Source organism: Aethalodelphis obliquidens, unplaced genomic scaffold (genome assembly GCF_003676395.1).
Source record: "Aethalodelphis obliquidens isolate GAN/ISIS:26980383/991018 unplaced genomic scaffold, ASM367639v1 scaffold11, whole genome shotgun sequence".
Classification (NCBI taxonomy): Eukaryota; Metazoa; Chordata; class Mammalia; order Artiodactyla; family Delphinidae; genus Aethalodelphis; species Aethalodelphis obliquidens.
This window is the reverse complement of record NW_020837955.1, coordinates 39,408,378-39,431,306: the sequence shown is the minus strand read 5'-3', so window position 1 is coordinate 39,431,306 and position 22,929 is coordinate 39,408,378. Positions and strand designations below refer to the sequence as shown.

General features: G+C 42.6%; 1 protein-coding gene across 1 annotated transcript in view; it reads right to left on the bottom strand.

Moving 5' to 3' along the window:
- Nucleotides 1-22,929, bottom strand: part of FANK1 (fibronectin type III and ankyrin repeat domains 1) — a 114,054-nt gene that overhangs the window by 17,069 nt on the left and 74,056 nt on the right. Inside the window, exons 2-3 of the mRNA XM_027112918.1 lie at nt 7,580-7,757; nt 19-143 (exon numbers count right to left, since the gene is read on the bottom strand). Of these exons, the coding sequence (XP_026968719.1) occupies nt 19-143; nt 7,580-7,757 (303 nt within the window). The remainder of the gene's footprint in view (nt 1-18; nt 144-7,579; nt 7,758-22,929) is intronic.

Genomic DNA, 22,929 nt, shown 5'->3' with positions numbered 1-22,929 from the left:
CGAGTTCCGCATACTCACTGGTCGTAGATACCGAGACCACCGGGCTGTACTCATGCTCTCCGGAGGGGCTGGTGACCTTCAGTCGAAACCTGTACAGCGTCCGTGGGTCCAGACCTTCCACAACATGCTTAGTCGCATATCCCCTAGACGGAAGGAGACACACGTGATGATGACACCAGGTAATCGGGGCAGCGTCCTCTGAAAGGTATTAGAAGGGAGAGTGGAAGGGATTTCTGAGCACTGTCTACCCCCAGTACACAGCTGACCCTGGTGGCTGTCCGTCTCTCACCCTGGGCTGAACTCTTGAGCACGGAGGACAGGACAGGCGTCCACCCCTGCCCGGCAGGTGCCCTCGATGCCGCAGCCCCCCTCCCCCAGGGCGACGCACAGCTGGCTCGCGATTTTGTACTTTGGAGAAATGATCACGTTAACCCATGATTTTTTTTTTTTTGTCCTCATACGGCAAAGTTTCACAATTGAAAGCTAAGCTCGGCAGTCCACGTAGCACATACATGACTGCTGAGTGCGGTCTTCGGGTGGATGGGCGCCGCTGTGTACCTACTGCGGGCAAAATCCCACTGCAGGGAGAGGGCGTGACTGGTCGGAGCCCCCGAGCAGCTGGGGAGGTGGGCAGCACAGAAATGACTCTCCTATCACGCCACCCAGTCAGGTTCACCTAGGAAAACGTTTGTGGGAAGCAGGTGCTGAACACTTGGAGAGCAGAAAACTGATTAGAGGCTGCGATGGAAACCTGCAGGCAGAAAGATTTGAGTTGGATCGTTTGGAGCTGAAAAACGAGCACCAGGAAACGCAGGCGGGCAGTGCTGCCAGCTCAGGAGATGCTGAGACCCAGTAAAGGCGCCGAGACCCCGGCCCTCTGGTCACGAAGCAGGGCCTGGGGGTCTGGTTTTGACTTGCCACACTTTCTAGGATACCAGGTCTCCAAAGGTCCCAGGAGTTGTATGTCTATCCCAACAGTCCCAAAATCTCAGCTCCCTTTGCTGCCGAAAACCTTTATTAGCATCTGATTAAATTCCACGTATCTCTTTTCGAAGGCTTCATCTAAATCTTTCTCTCCTTACACCTCAAAGACTTGATCTGTATGTGTGCAGGGTGGGTGGAGAGGGAGTGCGGATGTGCTATCTCCAGCTCTTTTCTTCTTTCCTGCTTCCACACCCAGCCCAGGCCCTGCCCTCCTCCCTTCAGGACACTCTCCACAGCCCCTTGGAGGCCAGGCTTACCACTTTTTTTCCCATTTTCTGTCTATAACGTTCCCTTCATTCTCAGAAGACTTGTACAGAGGCCAGAGTCATACTTTGGGGTTCACAACTAATCTTTCAAAAATATTGATGCGCTACCTAAATATGTATACATCGATTCCTTTCCATGCAACTCACCAAACCTATCTAGTGCCCACTACCTGGGAGGTGCTGGGGATGCAGCCCTGGACCAGTTCAGGGCCGAGATGCATCTGTCAACTCTTGCTGATGGGTGCAAGAACAGGGGCAGTCCAGGACAGTGAGGCGTGACAGCTGCATCAGGCTGAAATGACAGCGCTGGAGTTGCCATCATTACTGATAAACCCACTGGAAAAGTAGTGTCTCCCCAAAGATGCAGGCACAGTGCCCAGTGCATAGACAGCCAAGCCCACCGTTGCTCCAGGGGGAGGAGAATGCTTCAGGATAGTTTAAGACGACCCAGAAGGCCTTCTAGCTCCCAAACTCACCCATCAGACAAGCAATTCCTCTACCGTGAGGAGTGAGTGAGGGGAGAGGGGGCCCCAAAGCATGTCCTTAGCAGAGAGGCCTCTGATGAGACATGGGGCAAGCAACTTCCAGAACAGACAGGAGGATAGGCAGGGGAAGGAAGGACCCAGGCAGTCTGAGAAAGCCACGTGGACTGGAAGGACAAGGAATCCAGGGGAATGAATGGTTAGGTGAGAGCAAAGGGTAACTGACAGAAAAATCTAGTGCCGGGTGATCAGGCAGGTCTGGATCTGTGCTCCTGAGAGGAGTCTCAGCTCAGAGACCTGGAGGACCATGTTTGAAAACAGGAAATGATTTCCAAAGACCCTTTGCCCTTTGCGTTTCTCTCCCTTTGTCGATTATCCAAAACGTAAAATTTTAAGCTGAAATGAAGTCCAGAATACTCGGAGATCCCCCTTTTCTGCATCACAAGTTACTCCAGGCACCAAAACCTAAATGACTTCTTGGGCAGAGCTCTAACCGAGCCAAGAAGAAGTTGCGGGCGGGGGACGTTGAGGCCCTTCTGACCTTCGCCTGTGTTCTCCTGCCCTTCAAGGGTGGACGCAGCCCTCTTCACTGAGACTACCCTTCCTTGAAGCATATTTCTCTCCACCTAAAGAAGCCACATCAGTCAAGGTGGCCTTTAGCTACCCCTCCCATCTTGCAGCTGCACGTACTCTTCCCACAGTTAAGAGTCAAATTCCTCTCCCCTTAAATAGGATGGGATGTGGCCAAGGGATGCTATACAATTCTGGGCCCAGCCCTAATACTCCTGGCAGCTTCTGCTCTTGCTCCCTTGGAAGCCAATTGCATGTAAAGATGTTCAACTTCCCCACTGGAGGGACACGTTGCCTGGTGAGAGTCACTGGAAGATGCCAGACAACGAAGGAAAACACAGGAGCCCGGTCAGCCGCCCACTGTCCCCACTGCCCCAGCAGAGGCATCAGACACATAAGTGACACCACTCGGATCCTTCAGCCCCAAAAGAGCTGCACCAGCCAAGATCACGTGGAACAGAGACTTGCCCTCCCCACGCTGCCCAAATTGTAGGATCATGAGCAAGCGTGTATTTTACACTTTGACCAAAACCACTAAGTTTGGGACAGTTTGTTACACAGCAGTAGATAACTGATACATCATGTACCAACGACAAAGAAACTATAATAAAGACAATTAGGAAATGATACCGACAGCCTTAAGAAGCCAAAAAAACAGAAGTGTTAAAACTAGATACAAATATATTTACCATGAAAGAAAAGGCTCTGAAACCAAGACAAATGTTCAGAAAAACTTCATGGTCTAAAAAAAAAAAAATAACAACAATAAACTAAAATATATCAGCTTGGCACAAAGTAATCTTGTGAGTGGGTGGGTTTTATTGTTACATGAGCAGAGGTGCAGAACTATAGCTATTTGAATCATAGAAACTGAGCCCTCAATTTGTGGCATCTGAAAAGATCTTTAGGAGCTCAGTGAGACTACAATGCTCAAACCTCAATGGAATTTAATTGCCAGGTGGCAAAGACTTAACATAGGTTTAGACCAAAATAAAACTAAAAGGGCCCCCAATAAAATCCAATGGTGCTAAACATCATAAGATCACCATGAAGCAAACAGCACCTTCATAACCCCTGGAAAGATAAATTACAGAACCGTCTGAGAAAACAGATGCCACTGGGCACAGTGATTGGAGGCTGGAGGCTCTCACAGCATCAGTAGAGTGGCCCCACGGAGAGGACCAGAGACACAGCTGCCCACTAGTGTCCTCCACGACTACAATGCAGACACAGGGGTGACACCAACTGCAGCACAGACACAGGGATGTCTCAGAGCAGCCGTGTATCGAACGTCTGGAGATGCACTTCTTTACACGGCCCAGGCATGGTAGCTCAAAGGATGAAGCAATCTTAGAACTTTTCCAAGTTCTATTTCCAGTAGAGGAAATATATCAAAGTGTAAAGCATACCATTATTTCTGTTATCAGCCAAAGCAAATATCTGATGCAAGAGCTGAGCAAACATGAAACATAACAAAGTAAGTACTGAAATGCCCAGAGACTCAGTTCCCAGACTTCTCTTCTCCCACTATGTTTCACTCCCAGCTTTCCAATCCCGCCACCTGCTGATGACTCTGAAATCCATTTCTCCAGCCCAGACTCTCCCCTGGCTGGTTCTTCCCCAACTGCCTCCTTGATGTCTCCACTTGGATGCCTGATCGTCCCCAAACGAGCTTCCGTTGCATCCCGAGTCTCCGTGGTTTGAGCTGCTCAGGGCAAAACCTTGGTGCCACCTGTGGAAGACTGGATTTTGCTCACAGGTACTTGGTGCCCTCCCAAGGATTCTATATCCCTGTGCTGTGGAGCTCAGACGTGGCAGGACTTGCTCTGAGCAATGAAGTATAAACAGAGGTGCAGCGTGTCATTCCGGGTGGAAGCTTCAAGAAACGGGGAGCCCCAATCTCTGCCTCTGCTGGCACCATGAGTAGCCACGTTCAGGCAGAGGCCACTCCACCAGCCTGGCGACACACCACGGGTGTTCCGTGTGGGAAATACACGGCTGCCGTTGGGAGCCACTGAGCTTCCGGAGCTGCTGCTTCCTGCAGCCCAATGGGGCCGATCCTGAGATGCTACCGACGCCCCTTGACTATCCTTTCTCTCACATCCCATATCTGGTGCACCAGCAAATTCTTCAAATCTATCTTCACAAGCCCTGATTTCACCACTTTTCACACTGTTCTGTTATCTCCCACCTAAATTATTGCAGAAGCTTCCTAATTAGCCCTCCCTGCTCTGGCCACCTTCCCTCCTCACAGCTTGTCCTCCACTCAGCAGGCAGAGTGACCCTCACGGAGCATATGCACCAGACCCCTCCCCAGTTTATCAGTGTCCAGTGGCTTCTCACCGCACGGAGTGACAGCCCCCAAGACCCGTCCCCGCGCTGGCCCCATCCCATTACTCATTCACTTCACTCCTCAGTGTTTCTGGAAGGCCAGGCACGATCCTGCCTCCAGACGTTTCTGCCTGCTGTGCCTTCTGCCTGGAATGTTCCTCCATGAGGCTCATGAGGCTCCAGATACCCCTCACTTGCTTCTTTACACAGATTACCTTCTCAGTGAAGCCTTCTTCACCTCCACTCCAAGCCCCCAACTACTCTCCTCTGCTTTCCACTTGGTACTTAACCACCACCTGACACACTATATTTTTACTTCTGCATCTTATTCATCGCTTGTCTTCCTCATCACGAGGGAGGCATTTTTGTCTGTTTGTCCAGTGCTGTATCCCTGGGATCCAAAACAGTGTGTGGCACATAGTAGGTGCTGACAGAATGAATGAAATGCATGATGAGGGTACCAATTATCATAGGAATTCAGCGGGGTAGATAATAGGATAGTAAAGGGAGCTTCTCAGTCGAGGTAGAAATCTGACTTGGGTGGAAGAAAGGATGGAGCAGGGGAGATTTGTCTGAACAGAGAAAACAGCTGAACACACATGCAGGAGAAGTCAAGGCATACTCGAAGGACGGTAAAGCAGATTTCGTGGGAAGGTTTATGCCCAGAAATAAGAGACAGCAAGAAAGGCAGGTTGTGGGCAAACTGTGAAGGGCATCAGATGTTAGTGTAAGGAGTTGGACCTTCATTCTTCAAACAATGGAAACCCATCAAAGACAATCTGACAAAAGGAAGATTAAAAAGAAAATTAAACTAGCAAGATAGAAGGAAGGGAGAGAGGGCAATGGCCAATTCATTCAATCAGCAAATAAGCTGGACGTTTGTAGGACCTGGGGATTCAGCAGTGACTAGTCAGAAAACAGATCCTACTTGCGTCCTAGTAGGGGGAATGCCACAATCTAACAAGGGAAAGCATAGAAGGGATGTGCAAAGGGAGAACTCATGAAAACTAGATATAACTGGCTGTGAGGAGAGCCCGTGTCAAAGACAACAGCACTGATTCAAGACTGGCTGTTGGAGAAGATGAACAGAAACTGACAAGTCAAGACGAAGTTCTTAAATCCACAATCCCAAGGTCAGATAGTCTAGATAATCGCTTTTTCAAAGAAAGGCATTTGCTAGTTTTAACGATACACCTAGGGAAAAGTGATATAATGGAGAAAAGAGGTCAAGATTAACACAGTCTAACTCTGCCACCTAGTGTCAAGGTTTGTGCTAATTCTCTGAGGGAAAGTGAGCATCTCACAACCTCGCTTAGGGTTGGGGTCTGAAGGCCTCGCTGCTGGCTCTGCAATGCCAGGCAACCGTCCAGGTGAGTTCCCGGGCCAGACAGCACTCAGGCCTCTGGGGAAAACACAACAACACAGAGACACACAGGCTGGAGGCCAGTGGGCATGGCTGATCACCCAGCAAAGGAGAAGTGGAGACACAACGGAGCACCCAGGACAGCCCCACCTAACCTGCCCAAGCATGGTTTGTGGTGCAAGAGAAACACGGTAAATAAAATACCTTTTTCTCTCTCCACAGATATACTTGTTATATCATCATTCATGCTTTTGGGTGGAAACTACTTACCAGAGAATAACACATGACATGACATGATTAAAATAATATTTCAAGTAGTCGGGCCAGGAATTATTTTCATGTGGCAACTACATTTCAGGTAAATGCATGTTTTCTTTTCTACGTACAAAGAATCGTTCATCAAATCGCAGGGATACCATGGTTCAGGTAACAGTCGAAGCCTGCGTATGTACCCTCACATCAGCACCCTTACCACAACGCCACCTGGAGAAAAGTCCAGCAAAGCGCTGCAACTGTCCCCTGACTGCAGCCGTGCCAGGATGCCGGCTGTGATATTGCCCTACAGTTTTCCGTAATGTTACCACTGGGGAAAATGGTAAAAGGTACATGGGATTTCTCTGTATTATTTCTTACAGCCAGATGTGAAGCTACAATTATGTCAAAATTAAAAGTTTAATATAAAACCGTATCTGCAACCCATTTCTGGTCTTCTTCCTAAAACACAAAGTCATTTTGCAAGCAGTAAAGCTGTCAAAGGAAGAAATAAGGATTGAAGTGAAGGCTAAGAAAAAAAAATGACTTCTTGATTATTCCTGTTGCATTCATTTATTTATTGACACAACAAATATTTTGAGGGCCTCCTATGTGCTGACACTGTCTTGGAGCTGGGGAAAGAGCCTTAAGCAAGCAGGAATCTTACCTGCTTCTCGTGGAGTTTAGACGCTGGTAGGGAGACAGCAAATGAACAGTAAACAGTAAAATGACTCCGGCAGAGCTAGGTTTCACAACGCAAATGAAACAAGGTCATGGCAGAGAGGACAGCTGGGTGGAAGAACGGCTACTTCAGGTGGCCTTTTGAGGAGGGGCCAGTATTTGATATAATAATGTGCATGGTGTAAAGGAACCAGCTGTATGAAAATAGAAGGAAATGCATTCAAGGAAAAGGCAAAAAAGACAGGTTCTGATGGAGGCTGAGAGAGGTAGCAGGTTGGTTGGAAAGAGTTAACAAGGGAACAACTTCCAGGTCTGGGAGGTTGTCACATCTGTGAACAGAACAGCCTGAGGGGAACCTCATCTGATTTCATCCAACTCAGCTTTGATTCTGTCTCTACGTTTTGGATTTTTTAAATACACCATTAGAATATTTCAGAAGCCTAAGGGGCTCTCAAAGGTCTAGGAGGTTTAATTTCAGAGTGACTGCTCACCCTTATTTTCCAAAATTCATCACTCATGAAAAGAATGAATGCAAATGATGCTGACTCATTCCTTCAATTTCAAAATGAGTCTTCTTGGAGACAATAGAAACCATTCCAGCTAATCAAGAAATCAAAGCAAAGTGTTAAGCAGTTCAACATTGCACCTACGTATAAATGATACCATAAGTGTGCATTCTGGGGTCTTCTTCTTCAATAGAAAACCTGAACCACTGCTCCTGAGGTCCCTGCCGCTTGACTTTCTTCTCCAGATCCCAGTATAATTCAATGCTGTGATGAGTCACTTTGCCCACAACAGGTGGATGAGGCTTTGAAGATGGTGTGATTTCTAAAAAGATAAAAATTTAAAAATTAAAAAAGATACAGTATTTCAGGACTCTATTTCCATAAGGAAGAGAGATCAGCTGAGTGCATTAGAGCTAGTTGAAAATCAAACTGTGTTTTCCTATACGTCAGGCACACATGTGAGTATTCCTCCCTGTGGCTTGAAGAACATCAGAAAAGCATGAGTGATAGAAAATTTGGGTGATGCAGTGAGTTACCACATTCGTCAACGAGCAGATTGTACCATACCCATTGACATCATACTTCACTCATGGACCCTTCCAAAAGGTTACTTAACTTATGGAACTAATTAGATTTTTCTTTGAGCTGATGAAACACAGTTTGCTGCTATCATCCTTCAGTGATCTGGCTGGTAAACAAAGCCAATAGACAAATGATATTGCTGGTCCAAATATTTGTAATACAGATGACAAAGTGTTGATATCTGTTCTATATAAACAGCTCTTACAAACTAACCAAGGAAAAACCCAAAGGCTAATAATATCAACCAGGCAAAAGACGAGCAGTAGACAGCACAGCAAAAATAACCAACATAATGTCCAAAAAAGGCATTTATATTCCCTAGTGGCTGCAGAAAATGATGATAATTGGATATAACTTTATATACTGTCAGACACTTAAAAAGAGAGGTAACTATTAGAAGTGACAGTGTCAGGAGAGGACACTCATACATTGGTGGTGGGGAAATATGAATTCTAGCCTTTTTAGAAAGCAATCTGGCAGCATCAATTAAAATTAAAAATACATATGCCCTCCTCTCCAATCATACCACTCTTGGTAAACTCTCCTGCCGAAATCTGAACACACAGGGACATATATACAAGGACATTAACTATTAAAGTTTTTTAGCCATTAACAGTGAATAGGAGATGACCCATTAATAAGAGAATAGTCAAATAAATGATGATACGTCCATAGCAGGGAATATTACACAGGTTTTAAAAATAAATTAGTTCTATGCTAGATACCTTGAGAGGATTTCCAGAAGGTATTGTTGAGGGAGAAATCAAGACGCGGGAAAAAATACAGGATACAGGATATCCCATTTCTGTAAAAGACGGCAGGGGGCACAGCACACACCGAGCTGTTCTGCATCCAGTTGTTCTGTTTCGTGTTAGTTTTGTCTCCCTTGCTAGATTTTAAATTCCTTGAGGGCTGGGTCCATGACTTAACACTTCTTTTAAAACCTCTCTCTGTCCCTCAGGGTCTTTTAGGCCTCAAAAATGTTATTGATATCTGGAGAGAACGCTAATTAGAAAAGATACATGTACCCAGTGTTCACAGCAGCACTATTCACAATAGCCAAGACATGGAAGCAACCTAAATGTCCATTGACAGATGAATGGATAAAGAAGATGTGGCGTGTATACACACACACACACACACACACACACACACACACACACACACACTGGAATATTACTCAGCCATTAAAAAGAATGAAATAGTGCTATATGCAGCAACATGGATAGAACTAGAGATTATCATACTAAGTGAAAAAAATCAGACAAAGATAAGTATCATATGATATCACTTTTATGTGGAATCTAAAAAAAACGATACAGGTGAACTTGTTTACAAAACAGAAATAGACTCAGACGTGGAAAACAAACTTATGGTTACCAAAGGGGGTAGAGGTGGGGAGGAGAAATAAATTGGGAGTTTGGGATGAACAGATACACACTGCTATATATAAAATGGGTGAACAACAAGGATCTACTGTATAGCACAGGGAACTATATCTGTGGAAAAAATCTGAAAAAGAGTATATGTACGTATTTATATATGTATAACTGGATCACTTGGCTGTATACTTGAAACACAACATTGTAAATCAATTTTTTTCTAAATGTCATTGCTTTACCACATTTGCAGCTGACTCCCACCGACCCTGGGCCCTCCTACAGTGCAGCCCCAGTGCAGACTAGGCTGCCCTGAGCTTGCCGGCCCCAGGCCAGGAGGAGAGATAACCACCAAGTTCCCTTACGTTCAGATCCCAGAGATACACACTAGCAGACAGTCTTTCCAACTTTATTTTGTTGATATTTATTGAAAGCATGGCTTAATGGAATTGGAGAAACCTGGGTTTGAATACATGCTCTGAAATCCAGTCGAAAACACCTCACAGTGTTGTTGTTGGTTTTTTTTTTTTTTTGCGGTACGCGGGCCTCTTACTGCTGCGGCCCCTCCCACTGCAGAGCACAGGCTCCGGACGCGCAGGCTCAGCGGCCACGGCCCACGGACCCAGCCGCTCCGCGGCACGTGGGATCCTCCCGAACCGGGGCACGAACCCGCGTTCCCTGCATCGGCAGGCGGACTCTCAACCACTGCGCCACCAGGGAAGCCCCCTCACAGTGTTTTGTGATAAATAAATAACATATATGAAGTATCTAAATCAGTTATGGAATATTTCAGGCAATGGTATCCTACACAGCAGCTAAAAGGAAGTAGTTCTACACTCAAACCTCAAATGAGTATGTGAAAAACACAGGTTCAAAGGATGCACTACATTATTATACTGCTTACGTAAACTTTTATAGAACATACAACACTATATATTATTTATGAATACATAGGTATGTAGTCTAAGTTAAAAACACTGATGGGGAGAATGCACGCCGCCAGGATAGAGTTCTCTCGCAAAAGTCAGGGAATGGATGAGGTATGCTCAGGTAGGGAAGGTGACTTACCACTATATTTGTAAGGTTTCATGCCATTGAGAATTTAAGGCATTTATGGCAAAATTTTAACATTTGAAACCTATGTGGTACATTGGGGTATATGCTGATTTTCAATTATTTTTGTATGTTTGCAATATTGATTTTTAAGAAATAACTATAAAAATAAATGCTATACATTGCTCTTATGGAGCTGTTGGTTTTCTTAGTGAAACCTATTTCAGTGTTCTAAGTACTAATTAACGCCATGGGGAGAGGAATTAATGATCACATACCACGTGTCAGACATGGGTCTTTCAACATGACTCATCTCATTTTGTCCCAGCAACTCTGGCTGGGGAACACAAGGGTGACTCACACCCTTACATTATGACACTGTCGCTGAGCAACTCTGTTCTTTCTCTTTCAGAGCCCCCTAAAACCATTCAAAGACCAGGACTGGTAGACTGTCATGGATTACCCTCAATCAAAGACATCTAGCTTAGAAAACTCGGATTGACATATACACACTACTATACAGTATATAAAATAGAGAACCAACAAGGACCTACTGTATAGCACAAGGTACTATACCCAATATTTTGTAATAAGCTATAAGGGAAGTGAATCTGAAGAATATATATAATATATATATTATATATATTATATATATATTATATATATTATATATATATTATATATATTATATATATGTACACACACGTATAACTGAATTGCTGTGCTGTACCCCTGAAACTAACATGATATTGTAAATCAACTATACTTCACTTTTATAAAAGAGAAAACTAACAACCCCATTGTAAATTAAGATAGGTAAGAAATTCTAAACGAATGCCAAGTCTCCAAAGGGACCAACCAAATGGTTCACCGCAAATTTACATGAGGAATAGAAAGATACTATTCCCAGTTATGCACGTGTCTCTCATGCCTTTTGCTCTTTACTAATCATTGATACAGGCCCATAACCTGAGACCTCTACCTGTTAGCTTGGCACTGGCCACAGATGGTCCACCGCCAGCTGCAGGCTCAGGACAGAGTCAGAGCCCCCACTGCTAGTCGTCACCCCCTCCAGATCTGGTACACCGGAAAAGCGGTGGTGTCTGGAGAGTTGATTTATTGTTACTTTTAAGGAGTGATCCAAGCTTCTCAGACCCACAGCCTCTCCGAGGCTCAGCACCCATGAATGAAAACTGACTGAAGGTACGGCCGTCACAGCACGGACTTGGCTGACCCCGAGACACCACTTTGTACCACTTAACTCGCCCAGACCCCGAAGGTCAGTGCGCTGACCAGCAATGATGATCTGCGTCTTCTTTACTTTGAAGCACAGCTTATCAAGATGCAGTTCTCCAGCTAGGCAAGAGCAGCTTTGGGCAGAAAACTATTAACGCCATACAGGACCCAGAGGGTCAGCCCATGAGTGAATGTCCCCATCAGGTGAGAGCTGTTGGCTTTCTAGGTGGCCAGAAAATAGGGGATGAAAGCAAACTTGTTTTGTCTCGGTTTTCAGCCAACCTAGAGTCATTTGACGGGTGTGTTTTAACTCTTACAGCGTTGTGCCCATACACTGCAGCTTGTGTTTTCTCTTTGATAAAAATTCTGGTATTTTTGTCATGACCAGCTAATACACGTATTTGAGGATGTTAGTTTTAGGATGGATTCTAAAATAAACATAGGAACAGGTCACTAGCCAAAGTGCAAACATCACTGTGCCAAGGGAAGAGAGGCCCTGACAGAAACGACAAGTCCCGGGTCAGCTCCGAGCCTCCAGGAGAGCTGACAGAAACGACAAGTAACAGGCCCACTCCTGGGAGGAGAACAGCAATGACTACAGTACAAGTTATGTGGCACTCACTTTCTGACAGGCGCCATCATGGATGCTTTATTCATTCATTTAATTTCCACTACAACTCTATAAGGATTTTTATCATCTCCATTATAAAAAATCTCAGACACAGAGAGTTTAAGTAACTTGCCCAAGGTCACAGCGCAGTACCTGGCAGAACCAGGGTTAAAACACAGGCTGCCTCTCAGCAACAGAGATGCCACATGCAGACGTGGAGTGAAAAATCTACTACTGGTTAGAGCTCCAGATTTCCTCCAGCCACTCATCTTAAATCAGGTTTGACCTGTGAACCCGCTTGAACCCCAAGCATATTTTTAAATGACCAAGAGAACTTAACGAGAGAAAGGGAAGACAGTGAAAGCCAGGTGATTGTTTGAATGAATGAAGTGTGGGGATGTCCGAGCAGGATGAGGGAGCGAGGGCAGCGGGGTCAGGAGGCTGCTTGTCTTCAGGGACTCGGTCCATAAAAAGGAAGATAAGATGGTCTAGGAGGACCACAGGAGGCCAAGAAGCAGACAGATTTGGCCACATTCACCTTGACTCTGTGAAGTGGGTAGGAAGCCAGACAGGTGCCTCTTTATGTTCAGCATGGAATGCAGAGGAGGAAAGGTCCTCAAATGTGGGTAAAACAATGAGAGAGAGAACTCATTGATAATCTGAGAAGAGTGTTTGTACCAGGGCAAGGAACAGGGACTGTATCAGGAAAGTATGCTAAATGGAGCTTACTACCAGCACATGAACAAATTCCTCTATTTTAAATGTTATCATCCTTAAGTTTCACTGTGAAGCTAGAATTGCAAGGGGAGGTAAGTATATCTAGGAGGACAGCCCTGACTCACTCTACTCTGGGATGAACCTACTGGCTGTTTGACAAGTAATAATACATCTTTCCTAAAATGACTACAATCAACATTTTGAAAAACTCAAAAGCTCACCTTTTTTCTATTTCTTTGTTTAACCAGGATGTTTATATCCACATTTGTATTTATATTTATCTAAGTAGAAACGCTATTTTGGGAATTGTTTTCATAAGTTTTATAAAATATATATACAACATACCCACAAACACATATTCGTAGACACAATTTAGATTTATATAAAAGTTTTAGAACTCTATTTTTTCCTGATTATAAGTATCAGATCTTTTAAAAGGTGCTTTTGCTTATTTAAGTCTCATGACCAGTATCCACATTTAGCCAATCACATAATCTTATGTCAAACTCAGACTTAAAGTTTATTTGAACTTTTCTAAAGATTACTGACAAAAAAGCGGGGGGGGGTCTTACTTTCAATTTCGCATCTTTACTTTAAACAACTGATAGGCTCTTTCCATCATGGCAGATTTTTTTAACCTTAAAAGTTTTTCATTTCATTTCATTTGTTGAGACGTGGATGGATCTAGAGACTGTCATACAGAGTGAAGTAAGTCAGAAAGAGAGAAACAAATATCATATATTAACGCATATATGTGGAACCTAGAAAAATGGTACAGATGAACTGGTTTGCAGGGCAGAAATTGAGACACAGATGTAGAGCACAAACGTATGGACACCAAGGGGGGAAAGCGGGGGTGGGGGGTGGGGCACATGAATTGGGAGATTGGGGTTGACATGTATACACTGATGTGTATAAAATGGATGACTAATAACCTGCTGTATAAAAAATAAAATAAAATTCAAAAATTTAAATAAATTAAAAAAAAAAGTTTTTCAACAGAGGACAGTGGTTGCCAGGGGCTGGTGGGAGTGGGTGGGAGCGGGGCAGGCGGGATGTATAATGGGTGAAGGGGGTCAAAAGTTACAAACTTCCAGCTATAAAATAATTGTCACGGGGATGTAACCTACAGCATGGTGACTATAGTTAATATTGCACATTTGAAAGCCGCTAAGAGTAGATCTTAAAAGTCCTCATCACAAGAAAAAAAGGGAAAAACGCTTATAACTGTATGGTGATGGATGTTACCTAGACTTATCATGGTGATCATTTTGCTATGTATAAAAATGTCGAATCAAGTTGTACACCTGGTGTCAATTATTCCTAAATAAAATAAATATAGATATATACTAAAAAAAAGTTTTCCAAAAAAATGAAAAAAGAAAGAAACAGCAAAAAAACTACCAGGCTGATCTTAAAAGGACAATTATATGAGAATTTACGTACGTGTTGTGTACTATAAAAGCTTTTTGTAAGAAAGTTCTTGTGCAAATCTGACAAAACAATTTTATGCCCCTCTTGCCAGTTGTCAAGTAACAAATAATATGAAAATGAAATATAGAGGGCTTCGTACACTGTCACCTTTCAGTCCCTATGGTTACGAAAATGGCATAAAACGTGGCTCTCCAGTGCACCAGAAATCCATTTTTAAAAGCTATCATTTACAAATTATAGGTTTAAACACAGAAAACTATAAAGTTTAAATAAACCACTGAACAATATTAGGCCTTATTCTAAAATTTTAAATATGTAGGTTGTAATAATGTAACAGAAATGTGCCAGCCCCATAGGAGGAAACTGAAAAGGTGAGTAAAAACATTACTCAGTATCTTAATGATAGGCAGCTGAACACATTTTAAGAGCTACAGAGAATTTGTGATCATGATCTGTATTGGAATTAGCAATTCTGATTAGTATCATGAAAAGCAGGGACTGATGAAGAGAGAAAGCAAACATGAGTATGTTCATCATAAACGTGCAATACCGTAAAAGCAGAATGGTAGATTCCCGGCCCTTCCAAAGACATGTGCAAATTTACTGAGGTCAAATTTCATTGACAAGGGACATCTGCAGCCTGGCCTCTGGTGGCAGATGGTCCACAATCAGGATGACAGCACACTGAGGGAACGCTATATAAAGAACAGTGGTAGCGGCCCCCTCAGTACAATTCATCATAGCTTGACCACACATTTATACCAGCCATAAATCAAGAACATATTCCAGATAAATAAGACGTGGAGATCATAATCATTAAAAGTGTCAAAAAATATGTTTGCCGTGAATACATATTAAAGAAGGACTTTTTCAATCAAATATCACAATACCTGCATAGTGATGACAGTTTCTCCTTTCACTTAAAAATGAAATATGACAGTTAAAATGAGTTTCATTCCACCAAACTATTATACTGCTGTCATAAAATGAATCCTATAAAACCCTTATAGATGAAAGGACCAAGGACAGAAGTAATTTTAAAATTTATAAATGATAACTACCAGTAACCACAATTAAGAAAATGCTTGAAGTTTCTATTAACTTTAAAAGGGGGGAGGACTTCTCTAGTGGCGCAGTGGTTAAGAATCCGCCTGCCAATGCAGGGGAAACGGGTTCAATCCCTGGTCCGGGAAGATCCCACATGCCGCGGAGCAACTAAGCCCGTGCGCCACAACTACTGAAGCCTGCACTCTAAAGCCCACGAGCCACAACTACTGAGCCCGTGTGCCACAACTACTGAAGCCCATGCACCTAGAGCCCGTGCTCTGTAATGAGAAGCCACCGCAACGAGAAGCCTGCACACCACAACAGAGTAGCCCCCGCTCACCGCAACTAGAGAAAGCCCGCAAAGCAACAAAGACCCAACGCAGCCAAAAATAAACACTTAAAAAATAAAAGGGGGGAAATAACTGTGAGGTGTCATTTTATTTATAAAATTGGATGACAAACATGTAATGGTAATATCTTATGCTGTTTAAGATGGTGATAAAACTGGCTTACTTCGAGTTTGTGGATAGCACCATATATCAAACAATCCTTTACTAAAGCAATTTGGCCATATTCAAAACAGTGATTATGAAAATATCCCACCTGGTGACCCCGCTCCTAGAAACATGTCCAAAGAAAATAATTCAAAACCAAAAAATAAACTTAAAAGCTAAAATGTTTTTATTATGTATACTTTTACTTATTAAAAAATTTCAAACATATAAAAAAGTAGAAACAATAGTATCGTGAATCCCCTTGTACTTTACACCCAGCTTTGTCAATTATCAGCATGATTACGGCTGATAATCATCTTATTTCATCTATGCTTCCACTTACCTCCATCCGTCCCTCAAACGTGGATTATTTAATAGTTAAAAGTTTTTATTGAAGTACAGTTAATTTACAGTGTTGTGTTAACTTCAGGTGTACAGCAAATTGATTCCATTATATATATATTCTTTTTTAGATTATTTTCCCTTATAGGTTATTACAAGATACTGAGTATAGGTCTCTGTGCTATACAGTAGGTCCTTGTTGTTTATCTATTTTATATATAGTAGTGTGTTTTTTGTTTTGTTTTTTTTTGCGGTAGGCGGGTGTCTCACTGTTGTGGCCTCTCCCATTGCGGAGCACAAGTTCCGGATGCGCAGGCTCAGCGGCCATGGCTCACGGGCCCAGCCGCTCCGTGACATGTGGAATCTTCCCGGACCGGGGCACGAACCCGTGTCCCCTGCATCGGCAGCATCGGCAAGCGGACTCTCAACCACTGCGCCACCAGGGAAGCCCAGTAGTGTGTATATTTTAATCCCAAACTCCTAATTATTCCCTCTCCCCCACTATCCCCTTTGGTAACCATAAATTTGTTTTCTATGTCTGTGAGTCCATTTCTGTTTCATAAATAAGTTCATTTGTATCCTTTTTTTAGATTCTACATATAAGTAATATCATAAGATATTTCTTTCTTCATTTTACATGCTAATCTCTAGGTCCATCCATGTTGCCGCAAATGACATTATTTCATTTTCTTATGGCTGAGTAATATTCCATTGTATATATGTACCACATTGACTTTATCCATTCATCTGTTGATGGACATTTAAGTTGCTTCCATGTCTTGCCTATTGTAAATAGTGCTGTTTTAATAGCTAAATTTTAATTAGCCTTCACTTTGTATCAGCCTGTGTCCTCAGCAATTTACATATATTTTATCATTTAATCTTCATAGCGACCTTAGGAAGCACTTGAATTTCCTCCATTTTAGAGATGGACCATAGATACACGAAGGTCACACAGCCTTCCAGGGAGGGCATCCAGGAATCAGCGGAACAAGGATTTGAACCCAGGCAAAGTGACTCCAGAACCATGCCCTCAAGCTCTCTACATGCAATCTACTACATGCCTGTGTTTAAGTACATAGATACATAAATGATAACATAAAATAAAAACCAAGAGAATCACTTTAGCATCATTGATAGCAATAAAAACTGCAAACAATATAAATGTCTAAGAATATAGAATTTGTTGTATACACTAGTACATCATTTAAATGCAGAAATATTTAGCCACTAAAAAGCCACATGGAATATATACTAGTGTACGTACGTTTGATATGCTGAGGGAGGAATACAAATTTGCACAGACACTGATTATATAATGATAAAATCTACAGATGCATATAGACAGAAGAACTGAAAAAAATTTAGAAAAATGAAATACAGTTCGAGTGGCAGAATTATGGCCCGTTTTTGGGTAAATTTTAATGTTGTAATAGCATTGAATAAGAAAAATGGAATTACGCATTTTCACTTATTCTTAATGAAAACAAAATTCAGCCAAGATAAACTAGCAGTCTAGATTCTTCCTCCCTGAGCTTGTTTGTGTATAACCAAAACAAGTCTGATAAAAGTAAACCAAGAATTAAGTCAATGTGGATGCTTCATACACGAGACATTTCAATTACCCTCTGGTTCAATTTATTGACCATTTTGGTGTCAAGCAGATATTCTACATCACATTTATTTCCAAGGAGTAAGCTTTCATCCATTCATTCAGCACGTTGGTGGGACACTGACTCTGTATCCCAAGGGCCCAAGCACCACCAAGGAGGGGGGAAGGGTGCTAAGGGACCAGCAGGGAACCCTGGCACCAAATACAAACCAGAGATGTGCCACTGGGAAAGGGGAGGTGGCAGGTGCAGAGAGGGCCCCTCATCTAATCTGGGGGGTAAGGTGCCCTTAAGTGAGTTTTGAAGGATGAGGGGGATGAGTCTAGCAGAGCCTGTGGGCAGAGAGTACATCATTTGTTGAAAACATTTTAGTTTCCTTAGAAAATTCTCTCATGTTTTCATTCCCAAGCATCCTTATCTTTTTTTTTTTTTTTTTTTGCATCCTTATCTTTTAAGAGAAAACAAGATAAAATGCAAACTGCTGGAAGCTGCTTCTCCCAGCCTTGCTAGTAAGCTCTTCAAGGGCAAAAGTCACTTCAGATATCAAAAACCAAACGAAAAAACTAAACTAACAAGCCAAAAACAAAAGACAAAACCTCCTAGAGTAAAAGAATCAGGAAACACTGCCTCTTGCCCTGACTCCACCACAGATTTTCCTCATCAGGGACACGGGGATAATACCTTCCCACCCTCCCTGTCAGATTTACTGCAAAGAAAAAATAATGTGATTTTAAAAATACTGAAAAGTGAATTGACATGGATAAGGGCTTCACAGATATAAGGCAGTAGTAACAACTTTGAAAATGTTCACCTATTTTCTACTTTTTGCTACATGGAAACCCTGCTTGGAATTTTATAGTTTAATAGGTAATAGGCAAAGAAGTGTTCTTCCAAGCTATTTCTTTTGTCTAATTATAATAACTACAGGTTACTGCAGGCTGGCTCAGAGCAGGCACCGTACTGGTCAACGATGTGTCTAAACCTCACAACGAGGAAGGGAGAGGAGCTGACCAAGCCTCAAAGAGGTAAAGCAGCTTGTTCAGGTCCTCAAAACCCGCAAGTGGGGAGCGGGGCTGTCAGCCCAGGCCTCTTAACTCAGAGCCTGTGCTCTCAGGCTCAGGCTTTGTGGTGTGGAGCCTCAGAGCTCTTCAATGGAAACCAACAATGAATCCCCATGAGACAACAACATCTTCCACAATCAGACAAGCAAAATCAAATTGCTGATTATTTTCTTTTTGACACAGAGCATGTCATTGAAGTTTAAAATGCATTTATAGTGAGAAATGGCAGGATGTGTTAACAGTGGTGATAGGGCATTTTTCACAACACATCTGCTTAGCATACATAGGTTTGTTTTTGTTTTTGCGGTACGCGGGCCTCTCACTGTTGTGGCCTCTCCCGTTGCGGAGCACAGGCTCCGGACGCGCAGGCTCAGCGGCCATGGCTCACGGGCCCAGCCACTCCGCGGCCTGTGGGATCTTCCCGGACCGGGGCACGAACCCGTGTCCCCTGCATCGGCAGGCGGACTCTCAACCACTGCGCCACCAGAGAAGCCCCTGCCCATTTTTTGATTGGGTTATTTTCGGTCGTTTTGTTTTGTTTTTTTACAGAATACATACATTCTTAAGAAAACCCCACCACTGAAGGGTCTGACCAAGCCACTCAGCAGAAGCAGAATACCAGTGCAGCACATGCAATCTCACCAATGATCAGAACAATGCAATTCAAACAGCGAGATTGCACAGTCATCAAACTTACAAAAACTGAAATCTGCCAATATCAGAGAACAGAAACAGAGGCAACACTCCTAAACTGCCAGTGGAAGCACAAGTTGGGAAATCTCTTTGGAGAGCAACTTGGCAAAGTGAAGTAAAGTTCAGGAAGTGGGAATTCCACTCCCGGCTACAGTCGCTGATATACAGGAATACTCATGGAAAGTTTGCAGTTGGGAAAAATTGAAAACCAGCTCAATGGCTGGCATGAGAGGATTGGATGAATTATGAATAAAATCATACACTGCAATACTATATAGCAGTTAAAATTAAAGTTACAATTAAATATATCTACATTAATAAATCGGGGCAGAGAGGGGTTGAATCACTAAAGCAAGTTGTGAAACGATATGTACAGAATGATACAATTCACCTAAGGCTCGAGAAAACAAACCTATATCAAAAGGAGGGAGAGAGAAAGGAATGCAATGGCAGAAAAATAATTTTATTGGCAACGTTTTGTTTCTTAAGCCGGGTGGTGGCAAATGAATATTTATTATATTATTTTATATATGTTATGCCTGAACTATTTAATAAAAGAACAGAACAAGGTACTGCAAGCATGGATGTATTTATATCCTACTGTCTTTACTCATCTCCCAAGTAAATGGGTATCCAGGTAACCTGTTCTTCAAAACTACCTTAAAATGTTATATAAAGGTGGTCCAGTTTAAAATTCAGAAATCCTTGAGTTTCAAGTCTAGAATATTTTCTACATTCCAATGACACATTCAATCCAACTAGACTCTAAGCTCCTTGAGGAGACGAGCTGAGGTCCCTTCACTTTCTATCCCCAAAATCATTCAATTAATGTTTGATCCAAGCCAATGTGACATTATTCAAATATTCAACGGATTTTGTATTCCTCCTTAAAATATGTTGCAAATAATTTAACCATGAAAGATTAGTGTCTTAACTGACGATATATAACTTAGAATATTTTATTCTACAGCTGTCAATGCTTATCAATACTTAGACTGCATATTATTTACCAGTAGGTGTGAAAAATAGAAACTTCCAGTAAGCAAAGAGAGGTCCTCCAGTGTTTGTCTCATGAGTTCAGAGCATCATGTTGCCCATCTTCTAGTTCACACAGGTCACCCCATAGGATGTGACGCTTTGTCTCTTGACTCTGATGTTTGTCAGTTGCCTTCCAGGCAGCCCTATAAAAGCTAACTCAATCCAGCTCATAACATAAATCGACTATATTGTTATGGACCTCTCTTATTCACACAAATATAATGGAATAAAGCATACTGACACAAAAATCTTTGAAACCCTACAGATTTTTAGCACAATTTTGCAGTTTAAAGAGTGATTACATCAGGGGTCATGGTCTTAAATTTCTCTCAACCGCCGCTTTCCTTCTCTGTTCCCTCTTCCACCAATCTCCCTTTTCCTAACCATTCTCTGTTCTTTGGTTGTCAATATCTTTTTTTGAATGTTACTATGTGGTAGACACCCTGCTCAGTACTGAGAGTATGGGAGGACAAGACAGGCGGGTCCAGTTCTCACTGAGTCTGGTCTTGCAGCTGATGCAAACGTATGACAACAGAACCCAAAACAATTCCTACAATTGTGATCATTGCTCTAAAGAAAAAAGACCAAGGTGCCAAGAGACATTTGAGGTGATGCCTCAAAGATGCAGCCCAGAAAGGGCTATGAAGAACATTACAGCAAGAAAAAGGACATACCATTCCACTCAACATTGACAGTAACATGCAGTGCAACCTTCTCGGAATGCAAATCCAAACCTAAAAATAAATTAGATAATTTTAAAAGGACTAGTGTGGTCCAATTAACATTAAGACCTCCATAGAAAACTTCAACCCTCATTATCAACATAGCTGATAAATAGGAATCTTTAAGAGTTGTAATTTATTAATGAAATCACTGCAATTTTCATTATATGTCAATACATAATATTTGCCACATACTGTGCGCTTCCAAATGAGGTGTTTTTTTTTTTTTTTTTTTGTGGTACGCGGGCCTCTCACCGTTGTGGCCTCTCCCGCTGCGGAGCACAGGCTCCGGACGCGCAGGCTCAGCGGCCATGGCTCACCGGCCCAGCCCCAGCCGCTCCGCGTCATATGGGATCTTCCCGGACCGGGGCACGAACCCGTGTCCCCTGCATCAGCAGGCGGACTCTCAACCACTGCGCCACCAGGGAAGCCCCAAATGAGGTTATTTTATAACTTATAACCATGTCCCTGGTTCTCCAACAGCAATGGTTTGCAACAAAAAGGACAAACAGAAACGTTGGATAACTTACCATATAAAAACAAATTTTTAACCATAAATTTCTCCAAACTCATTCTAAATAGGTTACCAGGGTGTACACGGAAAAATAAATTGTACTTTCGCAGCCACTAATCAAAGAACCAGGATCATAAATCGAGTATTAATTGTAAAGAATGGTCATTGTTCTTTGCATTTATCAGAATGAAGTCCTGAATGAGAAATCCCCGCTTCTACTATGGGACCGCTTTCATATTCACCTGTTTCCTGCCTCTAAGCATGTCTTAACAGGCAAGATTCATTGTCAGACCCTTCACTGTAAATAGTAAGTAAACCCGTTCAGCGAACAAAATTCAAAGGCAGCTAGTATGTTAGAGTTCTCCTTCCAAAAAGCGTCTCCTCCAATGTCTAAGAAATGGTTTGAAAATCGATTTACTTCCCCTCTCTGCACTAGTTACAAACGTGCAGCTTTTTTTTTTTTTACATCTTCATTGGAGTATAATTGCTTTACAATGGTGTGTTAGTTTCTGCTTTATAACAAAGTGAATCAGTTATACATATACATATGTTCCCATATCTCTTCCCTCTTGCGTCTCCCCTCCCTCCCACCCTCCCTATCCCACCCCTCCAGGCGGTCACAAAGCACCGAGCTGAACTCCCTGTGCTATGCGGCTACTTCCCACTAGCTATCTACCTTACGTTTGGTAGTGTCTGTATGTCCATGCCTGTCTCTCGCTTTGTCACTAGAGTCTGTCATACAGAGTGAAGTAAGTCAGAAAGAGAAAGACAAATACCGTATGCTAACACATATATATGGAATTTAAGGGAAAAAAAAATGTCATGAAGAACCTAGGGGTAAGACAGGAATAAAGACACAGACCTACTAGAGAATGGACTTGAGGATATGGGGAGGGGGAAGGGTAAGCTGTGACAAATGTGTAGCTTTGATCTCAGCTTGAACACAAGTAAATCTTTTTAAT